The following is a 21,207-nucleotide window of genomic DNA, read 5'->3' as shown; positions in this document are numbered from 1 at the left end:
GCCGCAAAATTATACCTTGGGTATAAACATAGGCTACATTTCCGATTGTTAACTATTTTGGCTGACAGTGGAGTGAATTTAAGGCGTTCTTTTTCCTCATTGCTTTACTTATGATACCTAAGTTTTTACAGAAATGCGTTCAGTAAAAAATATTTCATACACGACTGACTTTGAAGAATAGCGGACGTTTTTACGACATAAATGTGCACTAGACATGATTTAAAAAAATGATATTGTGTTTTAGACTTAATAATAATAAATTACTATGAATAATTTGGCATAAAATTCTTTGTAGGGCTTGCTACTTTAAATTAATTAACTTTGAATCTAATTTTCTTAATATTTATACTAAACAAATATTATTTATTTCATTAAGTAACAGTTTGTTTCGGTTTTCTGGCCATATTCATAAAAAATGGTTCAAGTAACATGTTTTTTGTTTTTTTTTTATTTTTATAGGTACCTATAATTACGAAAGCCTAATGAACCTTCAATAGCTATTGTACATCAATACTTCGGCTAGTATATTTTCAGTCAAGTGAAATGTGTTTAGCATAGTATATTTTTAGGTGACCAATTTTAGACCTAGGTGATTTTTTATGCTTTATAACATAGCTGCACGTTTGACGCCTAGTAAAAAAGGAAGATAACAATTTTCTTTTAACAAGACTCGTGACTAAAAAGAATGGAAAGGCGCTCATGACTCACCTGTAACTGCTTACAACTGGATGTTGACGTTTTTTATTCTATGATACTAGTCTAGCTGATCCACGGTTACTTGCGTTTTATTTGACTGCCTCCGTGGTGCAGTGGTTTAGATCGCCACGCCGCTACCATTGCGTCGGGAGGTCGTGGGTTCGATTCCCACACGGAACAATTTATTCATGCAATCCACAAATAATTGTTTTGGGCCTGGTTGTACTTTGTTTGTAAAAGTTCCCGCGATACAAGATAAAATGCGGGAGTTGTCTTTTTTATGAAAAAAAAGAAAAAAAAATGTGTACTGTAAAAACAGCCGAAGTTAGACCAAAGCTTTAAGTATAACCCATGGTATATTCCTAGTTAAACAGTAAAACAGATATTCTGTAAAAACGTAACAATCTTTACTTTAATAAATTAGTACAGATTAAACATTTCATAAGATCAAAAAGAACTAATTCATTTTAAATTACGTCATAACGTCTTTACACTAGTAACCAATAGTTTTGCATTTGAATAAAACTAGCTGGGTCATATCTAGCCATATAACTTGAAAAAGTAATTAATGAGATAAAAACACTATTAAGATTCACATTACTGTCATAGAATTTATTTGTGGTGAAAAGAAATAACGACACAAATCATAATAAAAATCTCTTTATTTACATCACAGTAGAAACATTTTTACTTACAGAATTATATGCACATTGGACATTGATGAAAATACACTAATTTTAACGGAGGACGAGAGACATACAGTATAACACTCTTATTCATAAAAATATGTGAAGTTATGAAAGGTTTATAAAGAGTTTTGTTTCTTTCACTCCTTGACGAAACGAAAAAGAGAAAACATATTTTAGTATATTTTTAACTAAAATAGGTTTATAGTGTGTTTATGAATATGAGGGTAAATATTTATAAGAGTCACAAATGACTTTGAACAACTTCAAACAAACAGAAATACATATTGGTTTGACAACAACGATATATTGCTTAAAATGTTTTTTGAGTAGTTGCTATTATGATATTTAGTTATCACAGATTTAATTCATAGTCATAGTAAGAAAAGCTACACACAATCAGAAATTATAATACTTTCCATCCAATATTGCCTGACAAAGTTGACTCAAAGTCACTAAATTATTCAGTTAGCCGTTCAGACGGGCTATTTCATACTACTATCGACAATCGACAAACGGCTAGCTATCAAAAAGAAAAAACATGAATGAAAACCTGATCAGCGCCCCTAGCAGGTGCCGTAGGAACTAATTGTTCAGTACAATTTAAATGTCAAATTTTCGATACTTAGTCTTGTTAACACCTACTATAGAAAGTTGGGCTACCTACAGTTTAGCCATGCGATCAGAAGATTGTCACAAAAATATATTTTCCAGTAAAGGTTTGTTAAATAAGATTACTCCCACAATTACATAGGTATATCTACATGTAGTATATTAGGTCGGGGAAAAAGTCTTTTCGCATTATAGTATGTATGAAGTTGTAATAAAATCTCTTTGGCTTCAAGAATCACAAATGAGTACACGGTTCATTAGGTTTCTTTCAGAGCTCGTGAGGTACCCAAATATCAAGCTTTTTTGTGTAGAGAAAAGATTTTATTACAAGTTCACACATACTATAATGCGAAAAGTCTTTTTCTCCGACCTAATACATACTTATATTATTCCACAGATTCCACTTAAAAAAATCACATGTAAACTTTATCACTGGTAACTTTCAAAGTCCTGTAGGCGCCGTGTATGCCTTCATCCAGATCGTCGTGCCTGTGCAAAGACCTGCATGAATGTGTCCGTGTCACCATGTCGTAGGACGCGATGCTCCCGCGCAAGCCTCGGACGGCACTACGATGACGCATGCGCGCTCTCGCCTCCGGCTTTAAATCTGTTTCGTAAAATTGACGCTCCTCTGTCTGAAGCCATTTTGAGTTTGATAGGAGTTTCTTTGTCCATTCATCTGTAATTCAATATAGAAGTATTTAATTGAGTTATGTTTATATGCACATACGTATCTACGTATAAGTAACACTTTTTTCCATAGGGGAAGTTAGAGATCAAAAAAACATCTCATGCAACGATCTTTACAAACTCCCCTTGCCTCATTCACATCCATACATCTTATCATATAGGACCGCCGGTTACAAGTTCTGTCCTTTTTTCAAGACATAGCCTATATGTTCTGTGAACATCTTTAAGATTAACATGTTTTAAAATAAAATTGTACTAGAAAAATGTTTAGTCGCTAGAAGTTCTTCATTTTAATTAATCATATATTAGTCAAACATCAGAAAATTAAAGTCTCCTATTATTCGCATTAAACAGGACTTAAGGAAAAATAAATAAAGGTCACAACATACTATTACTTCTGGTTGTAAATTATCACTAATAGTCTCTCCGGGGCCGTAAAGGTCAGTCGTAAACACGGTAATTAGCACTAAATCTAGTAATTAAGAGTAATCCTGGTATAAGTTAGTAGGTAGCTGGCACATTAATCTTAATTCCTGGAGTTAACATAAATTAAGATTGATGATACGTTAAGGTTATATTATTAATCGTACTAATGTAATATTGTATGTTTTAATAAGTTTGGTTGGTAAAATTAATGGATTACAGTATTTGGCTTCGTAGATTTATTTTTAGTTTTAGTTTTAGAAGAAAATTAAAACACAATACATTAGTAGTACATTATTTAGTTAGTATACAGAGAAGACTTTTTCTGCGGCCGTTAATAAGCGATGACAGTCCGAAAACTACACGTACCTAATTTATTACACTATACAACTTTCTTAATTATGCAGTTGCAATTAAATTTATGTTTTTAGACACAAAAGAACATGTACCACTGCTATTTTTTCAAATGACCGAATAATATTCAAATAATACAATTCTAACAACTCTTTCAGTGATATAAACATTTTTCTACCGCTACAAGTTGATTAACTCTTAACACTCGCTCTTATAATTATATTAATTTACCACCTACCATTCAGATCTTTCATCGCGCCTGCTCTGCCACCATACTCATACGGTAGACCGTCTACTGGGAACCGGTCTGAGCCGAGCGCGTCTTCTATACTATCAGCATTGGCATGGAGCTGGATGCCTTTACGTCTCCAAGGATATAAGCCTAAGTGCAGCAGCAGGAGAGACATCGTCTTCAGACGTTGTGTGTTGATGACGTGGACTTCTGAGATACGGAGGGGGTAGGCTGTCTGAAATGGAAAGATTTTATTTATTAGTTATTGTCAGTATGTTGCTCTAAAAATATGTCTCCTAGCTGCTGAATTAAACTACAAAATTAGGAGACGACCTGCCAACCTTTTGGTATATTTCAGCAGATTGAGTGGCTAAGTTACACAAACTAATACATTGTTTCAATTGCGATAAAGAAAATACATCAATTTCGGAGTGAATTCCTTAGCTGAGTCCTCTATCTTCTAATTATTATTGTATTTAATGCTTTTGGTCGCTACCTGATAAAGACAATATTTTAGACAAATAGTGGCATACACTCAGCTACGGGAAGAATCGGTCTATGCATAATGATGATGAATCACAGGCCCCTTGAAGAACATGATTTTGTCTTTACCTTCATGCACCATACGAAGTCCTTCCAGTATGTTCCTCTGAAGTGGTTCTTGATGTGTGAAGGTTGGAGATCACATACGTCTAAGAATATTACTTCTTCTCCTGGCGTTGGGTCTTCTCGGAGTCTGAAAAAAAGAGTCAACATTTTATTTTAGCACTGCTAAGTACAATATCAATAGAATTGTTTTACAACCAAATTGATATAATTATAACTATGATTTATGAGTAAGAATAAGGGTTTGACATATTTTATTGATCCTGTTGATTCAGTGACAAAATTAAATATTCTGTTCTTATGCGAGTATATACATCATAATTTACCTTCACTTTTAATAAAGGTCACAACACAACATCTCAAACACATGCTTATATTTTCATTCTACGCAAAAGTCAATACCTAGATTATCATTATCAAAAATAATATCATTACGTAAAGAACCAGCATGTTGAGTCTGATACGCAAACAGTCTGCCATCCACAAAAGACTCCTTTGTCGCCTTTGTTCCAATCGACATTGACTCTTTGTTCTAACAATCTGATTATAGACAAATATCTGTTTTATTTACTTAGCTGCCACTTGTTTTGTACGTGTCGTGTTCAACATTCACGTTTTGAATTTTAATGTTGGACCGAGAATTCGCCTTGCGGGAACCATATTTGGGTATACGTGGGAATAAGAGTACTTCTTTTCTTGGTTTTTAAAGGTATATTATACATTTTTAGTAAGAGCCTACGAGTTTTTATATATTTAACAGAGTTCTGATGATTCTCAATTAAAATGTTACAATGTTGATCAAATTTAATCGTTGAATTATTAATCACAGAGGATATAATAAAAAAAAAAAAAAAATATTTATTTCATAATAATAAATAGCTTTTCTAGGCGTCCACTTTGGTTCTTCCATGCAATCAATATACCCAACTATATTGATTGGCCATTTAAAGGTAAAAGTTATAACAGTGTTATAGAGTGCACGAGACGTGTGCATGTTTTCATATCAAGTTCAAACAAGTGTACTTTACCTGATATCTAAAATCATGAGCCATCTTGAGAGTAAAGCCTTTGCCGACAGTGGTCTGTCCTCAGTGCTGGGTGCTGGTAGTCGTACAAGGGTCACCCGTCTGCCGCCTGCGCTGCGACTCTTTAGAGGTACTATGAATCTGAAGAAAAATTAAAAGTAAACTATTTTATATTATGTTTCAACTATAAACTGGTGGAAAATATGTGTAAATTTGTAACGTGATTGATGAGAAAGTAGGTACGTATGTACATTAAAACATTATGTGAATCTAGGGAGGGTAATCCCTGAATGAAGCAAGGGTAAGGTCTCAAAATTTTGTGAGACTGAAATCTTCTTCGTTAGCTATCAAGGGTGAATGAAACAAAGCACATTTTCACACAAGTGCATAAATTCCAAAACTTATGAGTGAAGACATTCATTCTGACACAGTTTTCTTTAATCTAAAAGGGTGGGCTGTGTCTAGCAGTAGACGTCTTTTAGCTGACATGATGATGATGAAAAACTTTGGTCATTCTGATGTAAGAATCAGAAGAAATTACACCAAAAATACTCACACATCTTGGCAACTGGACAATATATCCTCATCATCTGGATGCCTTTTATGCCACAGTTCCGTCAGTCCACCAGGTCCTCTAGCCGTGTAGTATCTCCTGGCTCTCTTGGCTGCTTCAGCCTCGTTGCCCTCGCAGGCGGCGGGGAAGAGGTTGAGCACCACCAGCTCGTCAGCAGTAGCTTCCCTGGTCAGGTTGTCACGGGCCCATCGTTCCGCAAACGACGCTGCGGGTGACATCCTTGAGCTGGAAGTGGAACATGTTTAACTTTTAATTATAGCTTTTTTCAACGATTACTGCCCCATTGTTGGGCAAAGGACTCTTCCAAAGTACTCCCCCAACTTTGCTCAATGGTTGTCTCACGACGAACTAAATATAGCTGCATCTAGTAGGTACAGGTTTAAAATTGTGATTATTATTTATTTTAGATGATTGCATCGAAATCATAGCTAAATTTTAATTTTGATAGACAGTAGTAGAGTAAAATAACTGATGTCTGTCTTTCAATTCAATCTATCTTATAATCTATGGAAAAACCATCGAATCCATCCCGAGTCGGGTTTTTTGAGGAAGAATACCCACAATTTAGACTCTCAAAGCCACAACAATTTAAGTGAATTCTTTTGAAACAACAGAATCCCATTTGAGCAACAAACCACAACGGTGTCCTTGCGTCGCACAGTGTCGCGACTCCATAGAACGTTTTATCATAAATCGGATTTTCGGTATACAATTTTTTTTGTTGTTGTTTTATGTACAAAATGGGTACGTAAGCACAAGTAAATAATAGGTAATAGAATTTAATCAAAATCATTTACTCCAGGTTAAAATATTCATTTAAAATTGGGTCTATTATATCTTTTTTTGTTTATTTCTAGATCTTATTGTTGAAATCAATGGATCAGAAGTTAACAACAAGATGGTTATTAAATCTTTATTAGTATGTGATCTAGATGTTTTGCGAGTATGCGATTCTCTGTAATTTCGTGCATCTTTATGCCTTCCTTCTAGAGCATCTTCAGAGAGCTGACCAATCGGCAAAGTAAATGACTCCATCAATTCAGGCGAATGTATAAGTACCTTATGTATAGATGTTGGTATATTATACCACGAGTATAAACTTAAATACAAATCATTCGTCTCCTTTAAAAGTCCTCTGTATTTATCCATATTAATTTTTAATCCACTAGAAATCAGTCTGTTGATGGTATAAAATTTTTCAATTAGACTCTGATCAATGCCGGTTATTTCACTAGACACTGCACTGTTTTTGAAAAACGTCCTAGCAGTGTTGCCATCGTTTGTTGATCCAAAGCCAGGTTTGGGCTTATCGACTATAAGACCCATCTTTTGCTTAAATTCCTGTTGGATTCTGTGCTTGTTATCATTGAATATTGTCTTTTGTGCTTCACCTCGGACTTGCCAACACTTAAGAGGTAATCTATACGCAACGCGAAGCAAGAATTCAAAAGACCTTATCTAATTATGCAGTGTGGATAAACCGTATTTATACCTTTCTGTGTCGTGTTTCTGTGTACTTTATCGGACACCGATGGTGAATTCATCATTTTTGGAGTAGCTCCACATAAATAGCATGTCTGAGTGGAACTAACGCCGCTCAGTTTGTGACAAACAGCACCATCAATCATAGTAAAAATCATTTCATACGAAACAGTGACAACTTTGCTAGGTTCTTGTAATTTAACTACACAGGATTCTAGGTTATTTATGGACTGAGTTACTTTAAGTTCTGATTGGTTCCCCAAAATGTAATCTTTAACTGCGGTTTCAAAGACAACATAGTTATAAAGCCACATACTATTTTTAATAAGCTGAGGAGACCCTGCCAGTCCATAAGAAAATAATAACCAATTAAAAACAGCATCAATTTTATCCTGGGGCTTCGCTGAAAGCCATTTTTCGAAGCATTCAGAATTTTTGATTTGACGGGCAGTTGAACCTAAAACCAAATATCTCGTAAATCGCAGGAAAGAGCACGTTGACAGTTTTCAAATATAAAGTTCATTAATTAATCTTACTCATATAAAAAAATTAAAAATGTATTTTGATGTATATTTTTTTAAACTCTCGTCAAACTTTCAACATACTTATAATTTTCCATTAATAGTAATATGTTCAATAACTTACCAATGTCGGACATTTCACTTAGTTTTATATGATTATATAGCAATTACAACTGTTATATGATAATTTAAAGTTATTTTTGCAGTAATAAATACTGTTTATCACTTGTAAATATAGCTATGAATTTACTCGTGTACGCTACTGATTTTAGCGCATCAATAATAACATGAACTTTGAATACTCACCATTTCTTCTATATTTATTTTACAAAATTACAACTACCCACATTCGTTAAGGAATTTAGTAAAGATTGTATTGCTATATTAAAAATTTACCCATTAGAAAAATAGAAAATCTGGTTTTTGATAAAGGCACGCGACACTGTGCGTCGCCACAAAAACACAAAGTAATGTTCTTCGCCTTAAATTGTGACAAAAAATATATCATTTAGTTGTAAATACGATACGTGCACGCTCTAATGCGTTTCAGACGCAAGTACCTACTTGAAATTGAGTCAAATTACGAATTGAGAGGTCGTTGAGATTGAAATGGACGTACGAATAAGTTTTCTTGTATTGGTTGTATAGATTGACTTTATACTACGATGGTTTATTGATAATTTGTGCTATTGAACTCAAGCTAAAGACGCGATTTCCTACTACTATCGATTACCAAATTGCTATCGAGAAATGTTGTATGAAAAACTGATGATTCCCTTGTTCAAGGGTTCGTGTGAAGTAGGTAGTGTATGATATATGTATATATACACTGTTTCTATGTAATTGGGGGCGAATCTATTGCCATACACTGAGCATTTTACCAATCTAAAGGCTACTTAAGTCTGTTAAATTTAGCTGTAACAAGAAAAACAGCTTTCTGGGAATTATTGCAACGGTCAATGTCTAAATTGACTGGGCTGTACTGAGAATATTCTCATATAAATTAGAAAAAACCAAGCAGTTTGCCGGACCCGAGACTAGGTGATGTCGCAAAGGTACACGACGACCTAGACCACACGTACGCAGGTTCTATTTTGAATCCAAATATGGACTAACGTGCCAGCCTCATTTCCAAATTATTTTTGAAAGCGAATTCTTTCATACGTATGTGCTATATAGGTTTTCAACAATAACTATTACCGTTCCCATAGAAATTGAGAAACAATAATGAATAACTGTACCAATCATATCTGTGACTAATATCCGTTGTCTAAATGTATAGTACAACGAACTCGTGACGCATAGAACTGAGAAAATGACAACATTACATGAATTGCACGTTTGGCGCAGTGGTTTAAGCGGTCACCTCGCCGCAACAACCGTAGCGCCGCGTGTGGTGGGTTCGAATCCTACCCGGGACAAATCTTTGTGTGATGAGCACGAGTATTTGTTCTGAGCCTGGTTGTCAAATTGTCTAAGTATATATTTAGAAGTATATAAGTATGTTTATCAGTTATTTGGTTACCATAGTACAAGCTCTGCTTAGTTTGGAATCAAATGACCGTGTGTGAGTTGTCCAAAAATATTTATATTTATATATTATATTTATATTAATTGTGACTTTTTATGGAAGATGTTAATTTTCTTTGTTAAGCTGTGCCTTTTGCGTTTACTTTTAAAGAAAACTTAGTGCCTTTCGCCCCCTATTATTATGGGGCTAACAGTGTAACATTCGAAATCAAAGCGAGACGTGCGTGTTTTTCGTACACCTCTGCCTACCTTCGAGTATAAGAGCAGTTGTGATGTTTAGTGCTATACTCTATCTGGGGGCACGGAAGTGCCCCCGCAAGTCGAGCAAAAAAAAGCGGCACGGCCGTACCATCCTTTTCTCGAAGCAATTCGGGCTATTTTCGACCCCCCTATAATGTCGTTGTGGATAAAACAAGAAGCCTGAATTTTCAGCAACTAATTATTCATTGTATAAACACGGTATATTTAAAATTTTAGTCAATTTGAACCAGTAGTTTAAAAACGACAACTTGTTAAAATTTTGAATTTTGTCACTCACTGATTCACTGACTCACTGACTCACCGATCATCAAAAGTCTAAGGTACTTCTAGCAGACTTAGAAGCTTAAAATTTAGAATACAAATAGGGTTTAGTGTCTTAATCATGGGAAAAATTCAATATTTTCTAATTTCGGTCCAGTTTTCTAAATACACTAACTGCAACATTAACTTTGTAATCCCATATAAATGTATAAGATTACAAAGTTACATTTGCAGTTAATGAATCATTATTACTGTAGAAAATAATAAATAATAGGTGTAGAATTAGATAGGTACCTACTATATGAGGCATGACGGGAGGGGATATAAGGTGGGTAAGGGTGTTTAGCCCATGAAAATGAAAAACATTCCCATAGGAAAATATGTTGAATTATAAGAAAAAAACGTCTTTCCATACAAATCGACCTTATGTTCGTTCTACAAAAAGAAGTGAGATGCCACCAAAAACATTCTGTAAAAACCTCAAGTCTCGCCGTAAAAAGTTGTGAGATCTATATAATACCAAGTCGATTAATCTATTTCGTCTCTACTTAAAGGACCTTCTGTCTTATGTTATTACATAAGTTATTATCATGCCAATATTTAAAATATTTTACGTTTAAAACAAATAGATCGACTTGGTCATCGCATGAAAACACAAATTCGCCATTAAAATTTCAGGAGCATTAAATTCTCGTCGTGCTGTGTAGTGTAATACATACAAATCATGCGATGGCCAGGTCGGTCTATTTGTTTTAAACGTAAAATATTTTTAATATTGGCATGATAATAACTTATGTAATAACATAAGACAGAAGGTCCTTTAAGTAGAGACGAAATAGATTAATCGACTTGGTATTATATAGATCTCACAACTTTTTACGGCGAGACTTGAGGTTTTTACAGAATGTTTTTGGTGGCATTGATTTTACCATATTACCTAAAATCCAAACAACATTATGTTTAACTGTATCCAAATTACTTTTATTTATTACGTTACAATAAAAGACGAAAAAATTAATCAAGGTACCAGCGGTAGACGTTAAATAAGTATTTTCCGTAAATCTGCACATCTAGTCAATAATGCGGAATTTTAACATTGTGTCTTCATAAGGATCTCAGTTCTTTAAGCTTAATATTTTGCGGGGTGTAAACGTTTGTGACTTCAGTGACATTAGCCAGCGCCCCAAATAGGCTTATAATTTACAATACAGCTAGAACGAATGAAAACGGCAAATCTGCATTTGACAATACCAAATCCTACTAACGTAGCTGAGTGCGCTTTAAAACATTTTTTCTACATATTCTTTCATCTAGATATGTGTTTTCTACACAAAATATTATACTTCCATGTCGTCAAATTTTACACTAATACCTATGATAAATGCAATAGCGTATTTGTCCTACATGAATACCTCCAAACCAATATTGACAAAATCCTACTATAATATTAAAATGAGAATGTTTGTAGGGATGGATGTATTTATGTTTATTACTCTTTTACGCAAAAAATACTTGATGGATTTTAATAAAATTTAGCACACAAATAGTTTATTACCTAGATTAACACATAGGATACCTTTTACACGCGGACGAAGGCGCAGGGAGGAGCTAGTGTACCAAGTAGTTGGTTTTGAAAACCCGAAGTAAACAAAAGCTAATGGTTTTTTGAAAATCGGACCTTAGATGGCGATGATGAGGGCCGTGCGTATTACTTAGTTAAGTTATATGAACCGTAAATACATCTGCCCAGTGTGTGAAACATTCTTAAACAAAACAATAGAATACAACAGGGTACTGACTCCATAATCAATGTATTACAGTTATAGTATTCATAAAATATTAGAGAGTTAGGTTTCTTTGAACACAATTTGAATGGTTTTGGTCATGGCTCTTTGTTTGAAGTCATGTTGTTTGATGTAAGACAGATTTATTGAGGGATTTAAATGGCGGAGAATCTTACGTGAATTGTTTTGAAGCCATCATTTTTTATGCAATATGCATGCAATAATAAATAAATGTTGTCTTAAATTAAAATTAAAACATTTGAAACCAATCACTTCTTTTGTTTAATCAATCGTACTCCAAGTCTGACCATTATCACTTTTCATTTGATAAATATATCAACCTAACGTTTTTGCAGTAACCTTATCAAAAGCTATAGGAAAGCATCCAGTGAAAATTAGGTCAAACACTTGCTTCAGATCAAAAATCATATTCACTTAGAGATTGACTTGGCTAAAAATAACATAGCTTATTAGCGACACTGACATTGAAACCTAAAAAAAACGAAAACAATCAAATCCAATTTAAACCCTTTCCCAACCTTGGCAGTTGTCCCACAAATTTCAAAAGCCCAAAACAGGCTACATTCACGAACCATAAATTAAATACCAATGTATCCTATCACGGATTTCCCTTGACATTATGCGAAACAAAACGTATATTTCACAATAGGTCATAGTTTATGTAGATGACATTTTTATATGAATTTGAAGAGGCATAATTGTTAAGACAATGATTTAATGATGGGTCATAGATTTTTGTGAGTATTAATTTGATGTTTTATTACTGTAGTTATGGATGTGTGATAAGAAAGTTGCGTTTTTTGTTTTATTGATGTTGCTTAGAATATAACATAGTATTAATAGATATTATTGTATTATTTTTACTTCTGATAAGTTATTATCTTGTTCAAAATTAACAGTGTTGTTCTTTTGATGCAATAACACAATGATTGATGAAATAAATAAAAGATTAGTATAAGTAATTTTGGAAAGTAAAATTAATCTACCTGCATGCATTGTATATGCAAAATTATTCCGTTGCTGATTGAAAGAAATGAATCAAATTAAATAATTAATGATAAACAGTAATGAAATCAATATTTATAAACAAGTTCGTTGACCCAGAATATATAATTAATATTGGCCATGAGGTCATAGTTCGAGTAATGGCTTCAAAACACAATGACATGCTCTAATTTTCTTAATAGCTATTTAAATTAAGGTTAAGAGAGTCAAGTGCAGGTCACTTGTATAATGTTAAGTAAGTTCTTTATATTATCGTTTACAAAATGTAGTAAATTTATCAACTTAGTAAATGCACTGAATGAAAAGAATAATGCAAAATTCATTTTAAAGAGATATGACCCATTGAGTATTTTTCTAAAAAAGATGTCGAAATTCTAATGTAGAAAAATGTACACAAATATTTATTTTATACCAAACTAGTAGACTAGATCCGACTTCGTCCGGGTATAGTACAAGTTTGTCATATTGATTCTATTCCCATGGGAATTCTGATCCCATCGATACCATACAAACCTTGTTCCGACAGTTACAAACATATTGACAAAACAATTATCCAATTTGATTTAGTTGTTTAAAAGTTATATGCGTGCCTACATTTTAATTTATACAGCTTAGAAGTACACAAAAAGTTTTACCTGTATAGCCGAACCGTTTATTTAAATAACAAATAACTAGTGTCTAGTCCAAATACTGGAACCCACTACACAACACCACTAAGACACTACTACAAGTAAGAATACAAAAATAAATGTTACCGAACGAACCCTTCTTTAGCGCCGTTCCTTTCGTCAATGAAAGGTTGTACACTGGCCTTGTAAGTAGACTTTTTCTAACACAAAAAGCTAGGTAGCAATAGTTTTGCATAAATAAGAACTCTTGAATAGTATTTGTCGCAGAGTGTACATGAGATCATTTGAGCCTTTTATAATGTTGGATTCAATAGAATGTGTTCATTGACCAAGTCAATGTAATTAAAAAATTAAAATGTGTGTAAATGATATTTTGGGTTAATGTTTTAGACAACTCATTTGCAATGAATTTCCATCCATTATTTATTTTAAGCACCTCCTTACACCTACCTCATTTAATTTCTGCACTTCCCGAAGTAGACTCGCAGAAAATGCCTTTGGTATTTACTCCCCCCTTTATACATACACTAGCTGACCCGCGCAACTTCGCTTGCGTCACATAAGAGAATCGTAATTTTCCCCGTTTTTGTAACATTTTTCACTGGTACTCTGCTATAGGTCGTAGCGTGATGATATAGCCTATAGCCTTCCTCGATAAATGGGCTATCTAACACTGAAAGAATTTTACAAATCGGACCAGTAGTTCCTGAGATTAGCGCGTTCAAACAAACAATAAAAAAAAAAACTTCAGCTTTATAATATTAGTATAGATTTTACCACCACCATAACACCATTGCGTCGGGAAGTCGTGGGTTCGATTCCCACACGGGACAATTATTTGTGCGATCCACAAATAATTTTTGCGCGATCCACAAATAATTGTTTCGAGTCTGGTTGTACTTTGCATCCGTCGTTTGTATGTTTGTAAAAAACCACACGACACGAGCAATTCTTAGTGCGGGAGTTGTGTTGTAAGAATTATTGACATTTTATTGTACAAAATATATTTCATCCATTAACCAGCCCGGTGATGGTTATATAGCGAGATTTTAGCTTATGATGGACAACGATAGCTAGTAGGCTTACTTATTTTACCTTAAATGACAATAGTTCGTCATAAAGCGATTATAATAGGTATAAACAGAAAGACGTTCACAATGATTTAATTCGAAGGTTTCCCACGCCTACACCCTCTTTGACTATGTCGTTATTGAAATGGTTCAGGCTGAGGGCTTATTGACGAATGAATAACGAGTTGATGTACCGTCCCTTTAAGCCGTAAAAAACTTATAAATGGCTTTTTGAAACTTATATTGCGTTTAAATTCCATTTTTAGTCACTTAGAAAAACAGTTTGATAGTAACAGACCACCGAATTTTTAATTTGTTTTTAAAGGGGTAGACCAGGAATACTGACCGGCTCTATTCATTGGCTCTATCTCTCGAACTGGTGGTAAATACACTATTAATTGCAACTTTGACCATCATAAAATATATTGATTAGTCGTATGACGTAAACGAAAAAATATAATACAGACTTAAAACATATCTACAAACAACTTCCTATAGGGGTAGGCAGATAATAGAGAACTAAAATAAATAAATGTAATATGACTCAAATATAAGATTGTATTACATATATTATTTTACTACTACTTTACCTCGTCTGGCGCGTTTTATCTGTTTAAACTTGGTAACTACTACCAGAATCTACATATGTTTTGGCAGCTATGAACATTGAACTACCAACAATAATGTTTTGTTATTATTCGCTGTCGCTTACTGCACCAAGCCCTGCCCACTAATTAAGGTCAAGGAACTTCCCAGCGCCTTAATAAAGGTCGCACTCCGATGCAAACCTTTTTACAATGAACTTTATGTTTATTCTATCGTGTACGCAAGGCTTTGTTTTGAATTGAATGTTCGTTTTTGCTGTAATACTGTGTTACAACATTGACTACAAAAAGGGACAGGTTCCATAAGTCTTGCATGAGGAAGTTATTCCCAAAGAAGATGTTTAATGTCAGCCAAACGTATTAAAAACTAAGTAGTATGCTTATGTGCCCGCACGTGATGATAGGTCTATGTAATAGGCCTAGTTAATAAAATAAGAAAAGCATATAAAATTTAAACAAGGTGATATTTTATACCCAGTACATGTTATGGCTGGATTCATGAACATTAATAATTGAGTAGCTAAATCTTAGCCGTATTCACATTAAAGGAACAGAACAAAACACGTAATTTTTTGCACTAGTCTATGTCAGACCCACTGCTAGGCATAAGCTTTCTTTAGATATTCTCCAGGAATATGACCAGTCTGACTAGATCATCTCGCCAGCTCCCTTTGGCTTTCTTCCTTTTCTTGGTGAAACATATCACCTTTGTAAAAAATCCCCGTTATAAAAGTATAACAAGAGAAACTTAGTTATTTCGTAACAAAATGTATGCAACAGACATTTTCTGGTAAAACTAATGTCGTTTTCACGTGTTTATTACTATAACTATTAAATGCAATACGACTGATATTTTTTGTTAAATTGTTTTATTAATAATGTTTTTGTGTTGTGAGATCATTTGAATATCATGATGAAATAGACGTTGCATTACCTAATCGTGAAGCGAATATGATCTAATGTTGTCGAGAGATTAGTCAAAGAGAACAATACATTATGTGATAGTAGTTTGCATGTTATATGTAAACAAATAAACAGGTACAATAGAAAGTAGTCAACATTTTAATTTCGGTAGTAAAATAATTTTGATTATCAGATTCTAAGATTCGGATTTGTGTTTAAACATATTTATTGCTGTAGCACTGAATTGTAGTACTTAATATCACTTGTTATTTCGTTAGTTAATATTTGATTTATACCAAACATAAATATTGTTAAAACCATTTGGCAATTAAAAAGAGTGGCCTGGAATTTCGTGCCAGCTCTTTTCATTAGCCTTACCTTCCGATCTGGCGGTAAATTCACTCTCTGTATCATTGACTATTATAAATGTCAACATTACCTTAATTAATAAATGATTCGATTTTGATTTTTAATTCTTAACTAAAACTAATGTTGTAGTTTTAAAAATGAATTACGGGAGATTAAAATTGTATCTCGAAACAATGCTAAAGGCTACAAATTCTGTCTCAACAACACTTCGATTACGTTTCCTATGGTTCTTGGCCTTGATAAAGCCCAGTTATGTGTGCTATGACACCATCAATTTGTTTGTAAACTACGCTGCAATATTTTATCACTATACAGAATTAGCCATAGCCATACGATCACGTCATACGATTGTTGATCAATTGTTTACTGTACTAGATTTTGAGTATTATAGAGCTTAGCTGTTTGAAAATCCCTTTGTTCTTAATTCTTGAAGGACAACGCACATTTCACAAACATACACAATATTATGGGGCGATCCTGTTGCCGTGGGCCCGATACCTAACTCAGGCTACAAGTGGAAAATAGTCAACACATTTAATAAACTTTTAAATCCAAACTGGTTGTCACAATCTTGTAATAATCTTATCACATTATGCTTTGTACACGTACTTGATAGGTACAGTTCTTTTCCAACGCAATCATTTATACTCGAAGTGACGGCTCGATCGAATAAAATTCTTTACGATAGGCGTTTTAAAGTTGTTAATTTTGCGGTTCACACATTGATTTTTACTTATGCTCAGTAAAACTATCGAGCAATATGTAAGTATAAAGCATTAAAGTAGTAGATAGGTACCTCGTCTTGTTATATAACTGAGGAATGAAGATTAATGCTATCAACCTCTAGTAGCTGCACGTCCTGCAATTTGTCTCCCAGTACATGGACGACATTTTAAACATTTTAAGATGGTTCATACTTCATATATTCATTTGCCGTCATAAGTAACCAAAATGTTATAAATTAAAAATTATTATTGATATTTATTCCTAGCTAACCACCTCGCATGTTATATGGTTCAAAATTTGTGTATTTTGTAAAATATTTAGATTGAGCTAGAGTTCTTCAACTATCTCCATGCTAAATTACATCAAAATTGGTTCTGTAGTTTATCCGTGAAAGCGTAACAGACATACAAATTAGATTAATATACATAAATATACGAATTTTTAGTATGGTTATTAATAATGCATATTTTCCCAACATACCGAGACTAAATGACATTAGAATAAATCGAGATAGACCCTGTACAATTTGTTGGAATATTTACGAGAATGTCAGAATGCACTTCATAAGCGAAGGTCGTTGTTGACTGATTTGAAAGGTTGAAAGGTCAGGAAGTCAGGATGTTGAGGTTCAAAGGTATTCGAAGATACTAGTAATGAAGGTAGATCTTATGAGACGATAAGTACTCGTAGTTAGTTTTTCAAGAGGAATTTGATGCCTTTTAATATTTTATAGGTTATAATGGCCTCCTAGCCGATATACGGCTACGGCGGTCAGTTTCATTGAAACTGGCCATCTGTGCAGGATAGGTTACTAAATATTTGATACGTATCCATGTCGATCTCTCAATGTTTTATTAAGATATGTGTTCTGTATGTTAAAAAAATGAATAATTTGGCTGTCCAATTTTTGACAAAATAAAATGTAGCAGTTGTGCAACAGGATGTCTTGACAATAAAATTTTAGGAAGAACCTAATTTAGATTATTACTAAGTAGTTTATTTTATAAGTTAAATATGCGTGACTAGGATTTCGTATCGTTCAAGTAAAATCTACACCTAGTTTATAGTTTACCACTGTATATAACTAACTTTTTGTATTGTAATCTAGGCAAATAACCAAAATAATGTCGAATAAAATTTCTTTCAAAGTCGCGTCAAGTGAAGTCCTGTAACACAGGTTTTTTTAAAACCTAGCTCAGGTCGGTCACAATTAATTATATTTAGAATTAATAATATTGTATCTCTAGCGCATGTTATAAGTATAATTATTCCGTTCACTAACAATTAAAATAGTCTTTCTTACTAACTCTCTTATATACTGTATAAAACTCAAATGTAGCATTATACTATGTAACATTATAATAAGTTTGGAGCCAATAAATAAATAAAAAAAAAAAGTGTGTTAAAAATTATTTGATCTAATTCACAAAGAACGTAATAGTTCTATAAAACTCTAGCTGTCTCGCGCAACTTCGCTTGCGTCATGTAATAGAGAATGCGTCACAATTTTCCCCGTTTTTGTACCGTTTTTACTGTTACTCTGCTCCTTTTGGTCGTTGCGTGATGATAAATAGCCTATATATAGCCTTCCTCGATAAATGGGCTATCTAACACTGAAAGAATTTTTCAAATCGGATCAGTAGTTCCTGAGATTAGCGCGTTCAAACAAACAAACAAAATCTTCAGCTTTATAATATTAGTATAGATTAAAAAAAAATGCAATCAAAGGCCCAACTTATCCCCTCCCTAATTCCTCATTAGCCCGGCATTAGGACAATAATGAGTTAAATTAATTAATTTATAGTTCGATCGATCTACTTACAATTCCCCTCACATATAACTAAAGCATAATACATATAATAACATACGCTTCATACATTTTAAAGATACGTTTATCATTCGTCAAGTTGAGTGCGCCAGCGCCGCTTACGAGAAGGAAGTGTTCGAGCGAGGTGACTTCCTGTACGCTGTTGTGCAATAAATCGAGTTTGTGAGCGCTATTTGCAAATGCCGGTTGGTTAATCTATGATATCTTTAGGTTTGTGTTTGGATGGGTAGCTGTTTGTCAGCTGGCTGATGCAGGTCTACTAACCCGACTACATATTTTAGGTCGAAATTTTTGCAGTTCAAGATCTACATATATTTATATACGGAAACGTACACAAACTTACACCTATAAAATTTGATACAAAGAGTTCTTTAGTGTTTAATCAATCTATCATAAATATTTATCATCATTCAACATTTTGAAGTGATCAATCTTATACTTATTTTTACTTTTAAGAATTGAACCACATATTATTATCTAGTGATTGTAATCGTTGCCATCCCTTGCGTTGTTCTTTGTAAATCGTATATTTTGCAATACAAGTATATAATGCAATTGCTCTCAACACAAAAGTAAATAAACTATTAGCGATTCTGTCACAACCAGTTGCTCTGATTTGTTAACCATTACCTAAGATGCTGAATCTTCGAAACTAGTGGATTTTTTTGCGATGAACAACCGAATCGAAAGAATTGTTAGCTTTTCAAAGTAATTATGTAACTGTAACAAAATTATTTGCTGTGGTCAGTGTACTTTAGAGAGAAAATACAAGTAAATCTAATTTTAACGATAAGGTACTTTATCAGAAGACTTACATATATCTAAGTATTATTTATTGTGTTTTTATATAGCTTTTCTTTTGCCAAAATGATACCATGATTATTAGAAATTTCTAGGTATAAATGTGGTATCTGTTCAGCACAAATTTGATCGCACTTATTTTCAACCTGTTACAGACTTTTAGGCAGATAGCTTAAGTTTTCAACAATTTTCTTGTGAAATTAAAGCTAGATCAGTGTCCCTATTTATCATTAACTTTATAACCATTATTGAGCTTACAGCCGGTAAACCACTTGACCAATATCAACCAAAACAATTGTACATACAAGTTTCCATTAACGCAGCAATTAGTACCAAATTGTGCACTTAATTGAGTTAGAATACATTAGCGATTAATTATACAATACGGGAGTGTTTGATGATGTAACAAGGAAATGTGCTGTAATAATTTTAAATTTTTAAATGGAGAAAGAAAAACGCTTGAAATAAGATAAAGTTACGAATATAATTGCATCGCATTTTCTTGAAATTAACGAGTGAATACCTAGGTTATGTTATTATACAGGTGCATCTTTTTAATAATTATTTTTGTTATTGTATTTTTATTGTCATCGGAAAATACAGTTTGTGTAGAAAATTGAATAAATATTTGTATTTATATAGTTGATTGCAAAATCATTCCTTTGAAGATATGATGGAATTGCAGTCTTAAATAATTGTAATTGACTCAGCATAATTACTGGTATTTTCTTTAAATAAATTCAATAATCTGTCTGCAATCAGATGCATGCTTTAGCAAATAAAAATAACTGGTCTGCGACGCGGGAAAAATCAGCTGTTATGTTAATTCTTTGTTTGTTCACGATGTTTATATTTATTCTTGACTGATTTAATCTAAATAAATTTAATTGAATATGTATATAGAAAATAAAAACTTTGGTATTACACTGTTAAACTTATGAAAAAAAAATGAATTATTTTACTAAATATGAAAAAACAAACAAGTATAAAGTTTTTTAAACGTCGTTTTTTTTATTCAACATCGAACATGTAACCAATAAAAAAAACACAATCACAAAAAAAACATTTAAATCCAAAACACAAAACTACCAACCTCACGATACGTAAAAAAATAAAATTAAAAAATAATAACATACCCAGTTCACAACGTGCGTCGTTGGATGTTGGCACTATACTGAGTCACTGCCGCGGTTTCCTAGTCACCTTGACCTCAGAGAATGTTTGTATCTCACTGTTCAATGCTCTTGCTTGTATACAATTTAAGTTTGATTTGCTACTGGCAATTATGTTATCTTGTTTTAATTTAAAACGCCATAAAAATTTATAAAGAGAGAAAAGTTTTCTTTTTCAAAATTGAAGCATTTTTTATGGCTGTGTGGTGTTTCAAAACCAACGTTTTAAGGTTTTTTATATGTAAGTTTTTTCATGAGTAAGTTTATAAATAGGTGGCTCTATTATATATTTCTACCTTTTATTTCAAGCAGGTATATTACCTAAATTACTAATCTGTGAG

At 33.1% G+C, this 21,207-nt stretch overlaps 1 protein-coding gene across 1 annotated transcript; it reads right to left on the bottom strand.

Moving 5' to 3' along the window:
- Positions 1–1,340: 1,340 nt before the first annotated feature.
- Positions 1,341–20,926, bottom strand: LOC142981506 (uncharacterized). The gene is made up of 6 exons (XM_076127473.1): positions 20,831–20,926; positions 5,881–6,123; positions 5,328–5,465; positions 4,306–4,429; positions 3,700–3,928; positions 1,341–2,673 (listed from the first exon to the last, which is right to left on the bottom strand). Exons 2-6 carry the CDS (start codon positions 6,114–6,116, stop codon positions 2,408–2,410), a joined length of 993 nt encoding a protein of 330 aa, XP_075983588.1. The 5' UTR covers positions 6,117–6,123; positions 20,831–20,926; the 3' UTR covers positions 1,341–2,407.
- Between the last annotated feature and the right edge of the window lie 281 nt (positions 20,927–21,207).

The sequence above is a fragment of the Anticarsia gemmatalis genome, chromosome 20, assembly GCF_050436995.1.
Source record: "Anticarsia gemmatalis isolate Benzon Research Colony breed Stoneville strain chromosome 20, ilAntGemm2 primary, whole genome shotgun sequence".
In the NCBI taxonomy this organism is placed as follows: domain Eukaryota; kingdom Metazoa; phylum Arthropoda; class Insecta; order Lepidoptera; family Erebidae; genus Anticarsia; species Anticarsia gemmatalis.
This window is presented reverse-complemented; position numbering and strand designations above follow the sequence as displayed.

What these genes read in the sequence shown, in the direction of transcription:
- LOC142981506 (XM_076127473.1), bottom strand. Translation starts at nt 6,116, where the DNA reads ATGTCACCCGCAGCGTCGTTTGCGGAACGATGGGCCCGTGACAACCTG. An exon ending in CTCATGATTTTAGATATCAG is followed by an intron (nt 4,430 to 5,327) that starts GTAAAGTACACT and finishes TCTTTTTTTCAG; the next exon opens with ACTCCGAGAAGACCCAACGC. An exon ending in ACTTCGTATGGTGCATGAAG is followed by an intron (nt 3,929 to 4,305) that starts GTAAAGACAAAA and finishes TTTCCATTTCAG; the next exon opens with ACAGCCTACCCCCTCCGTAT.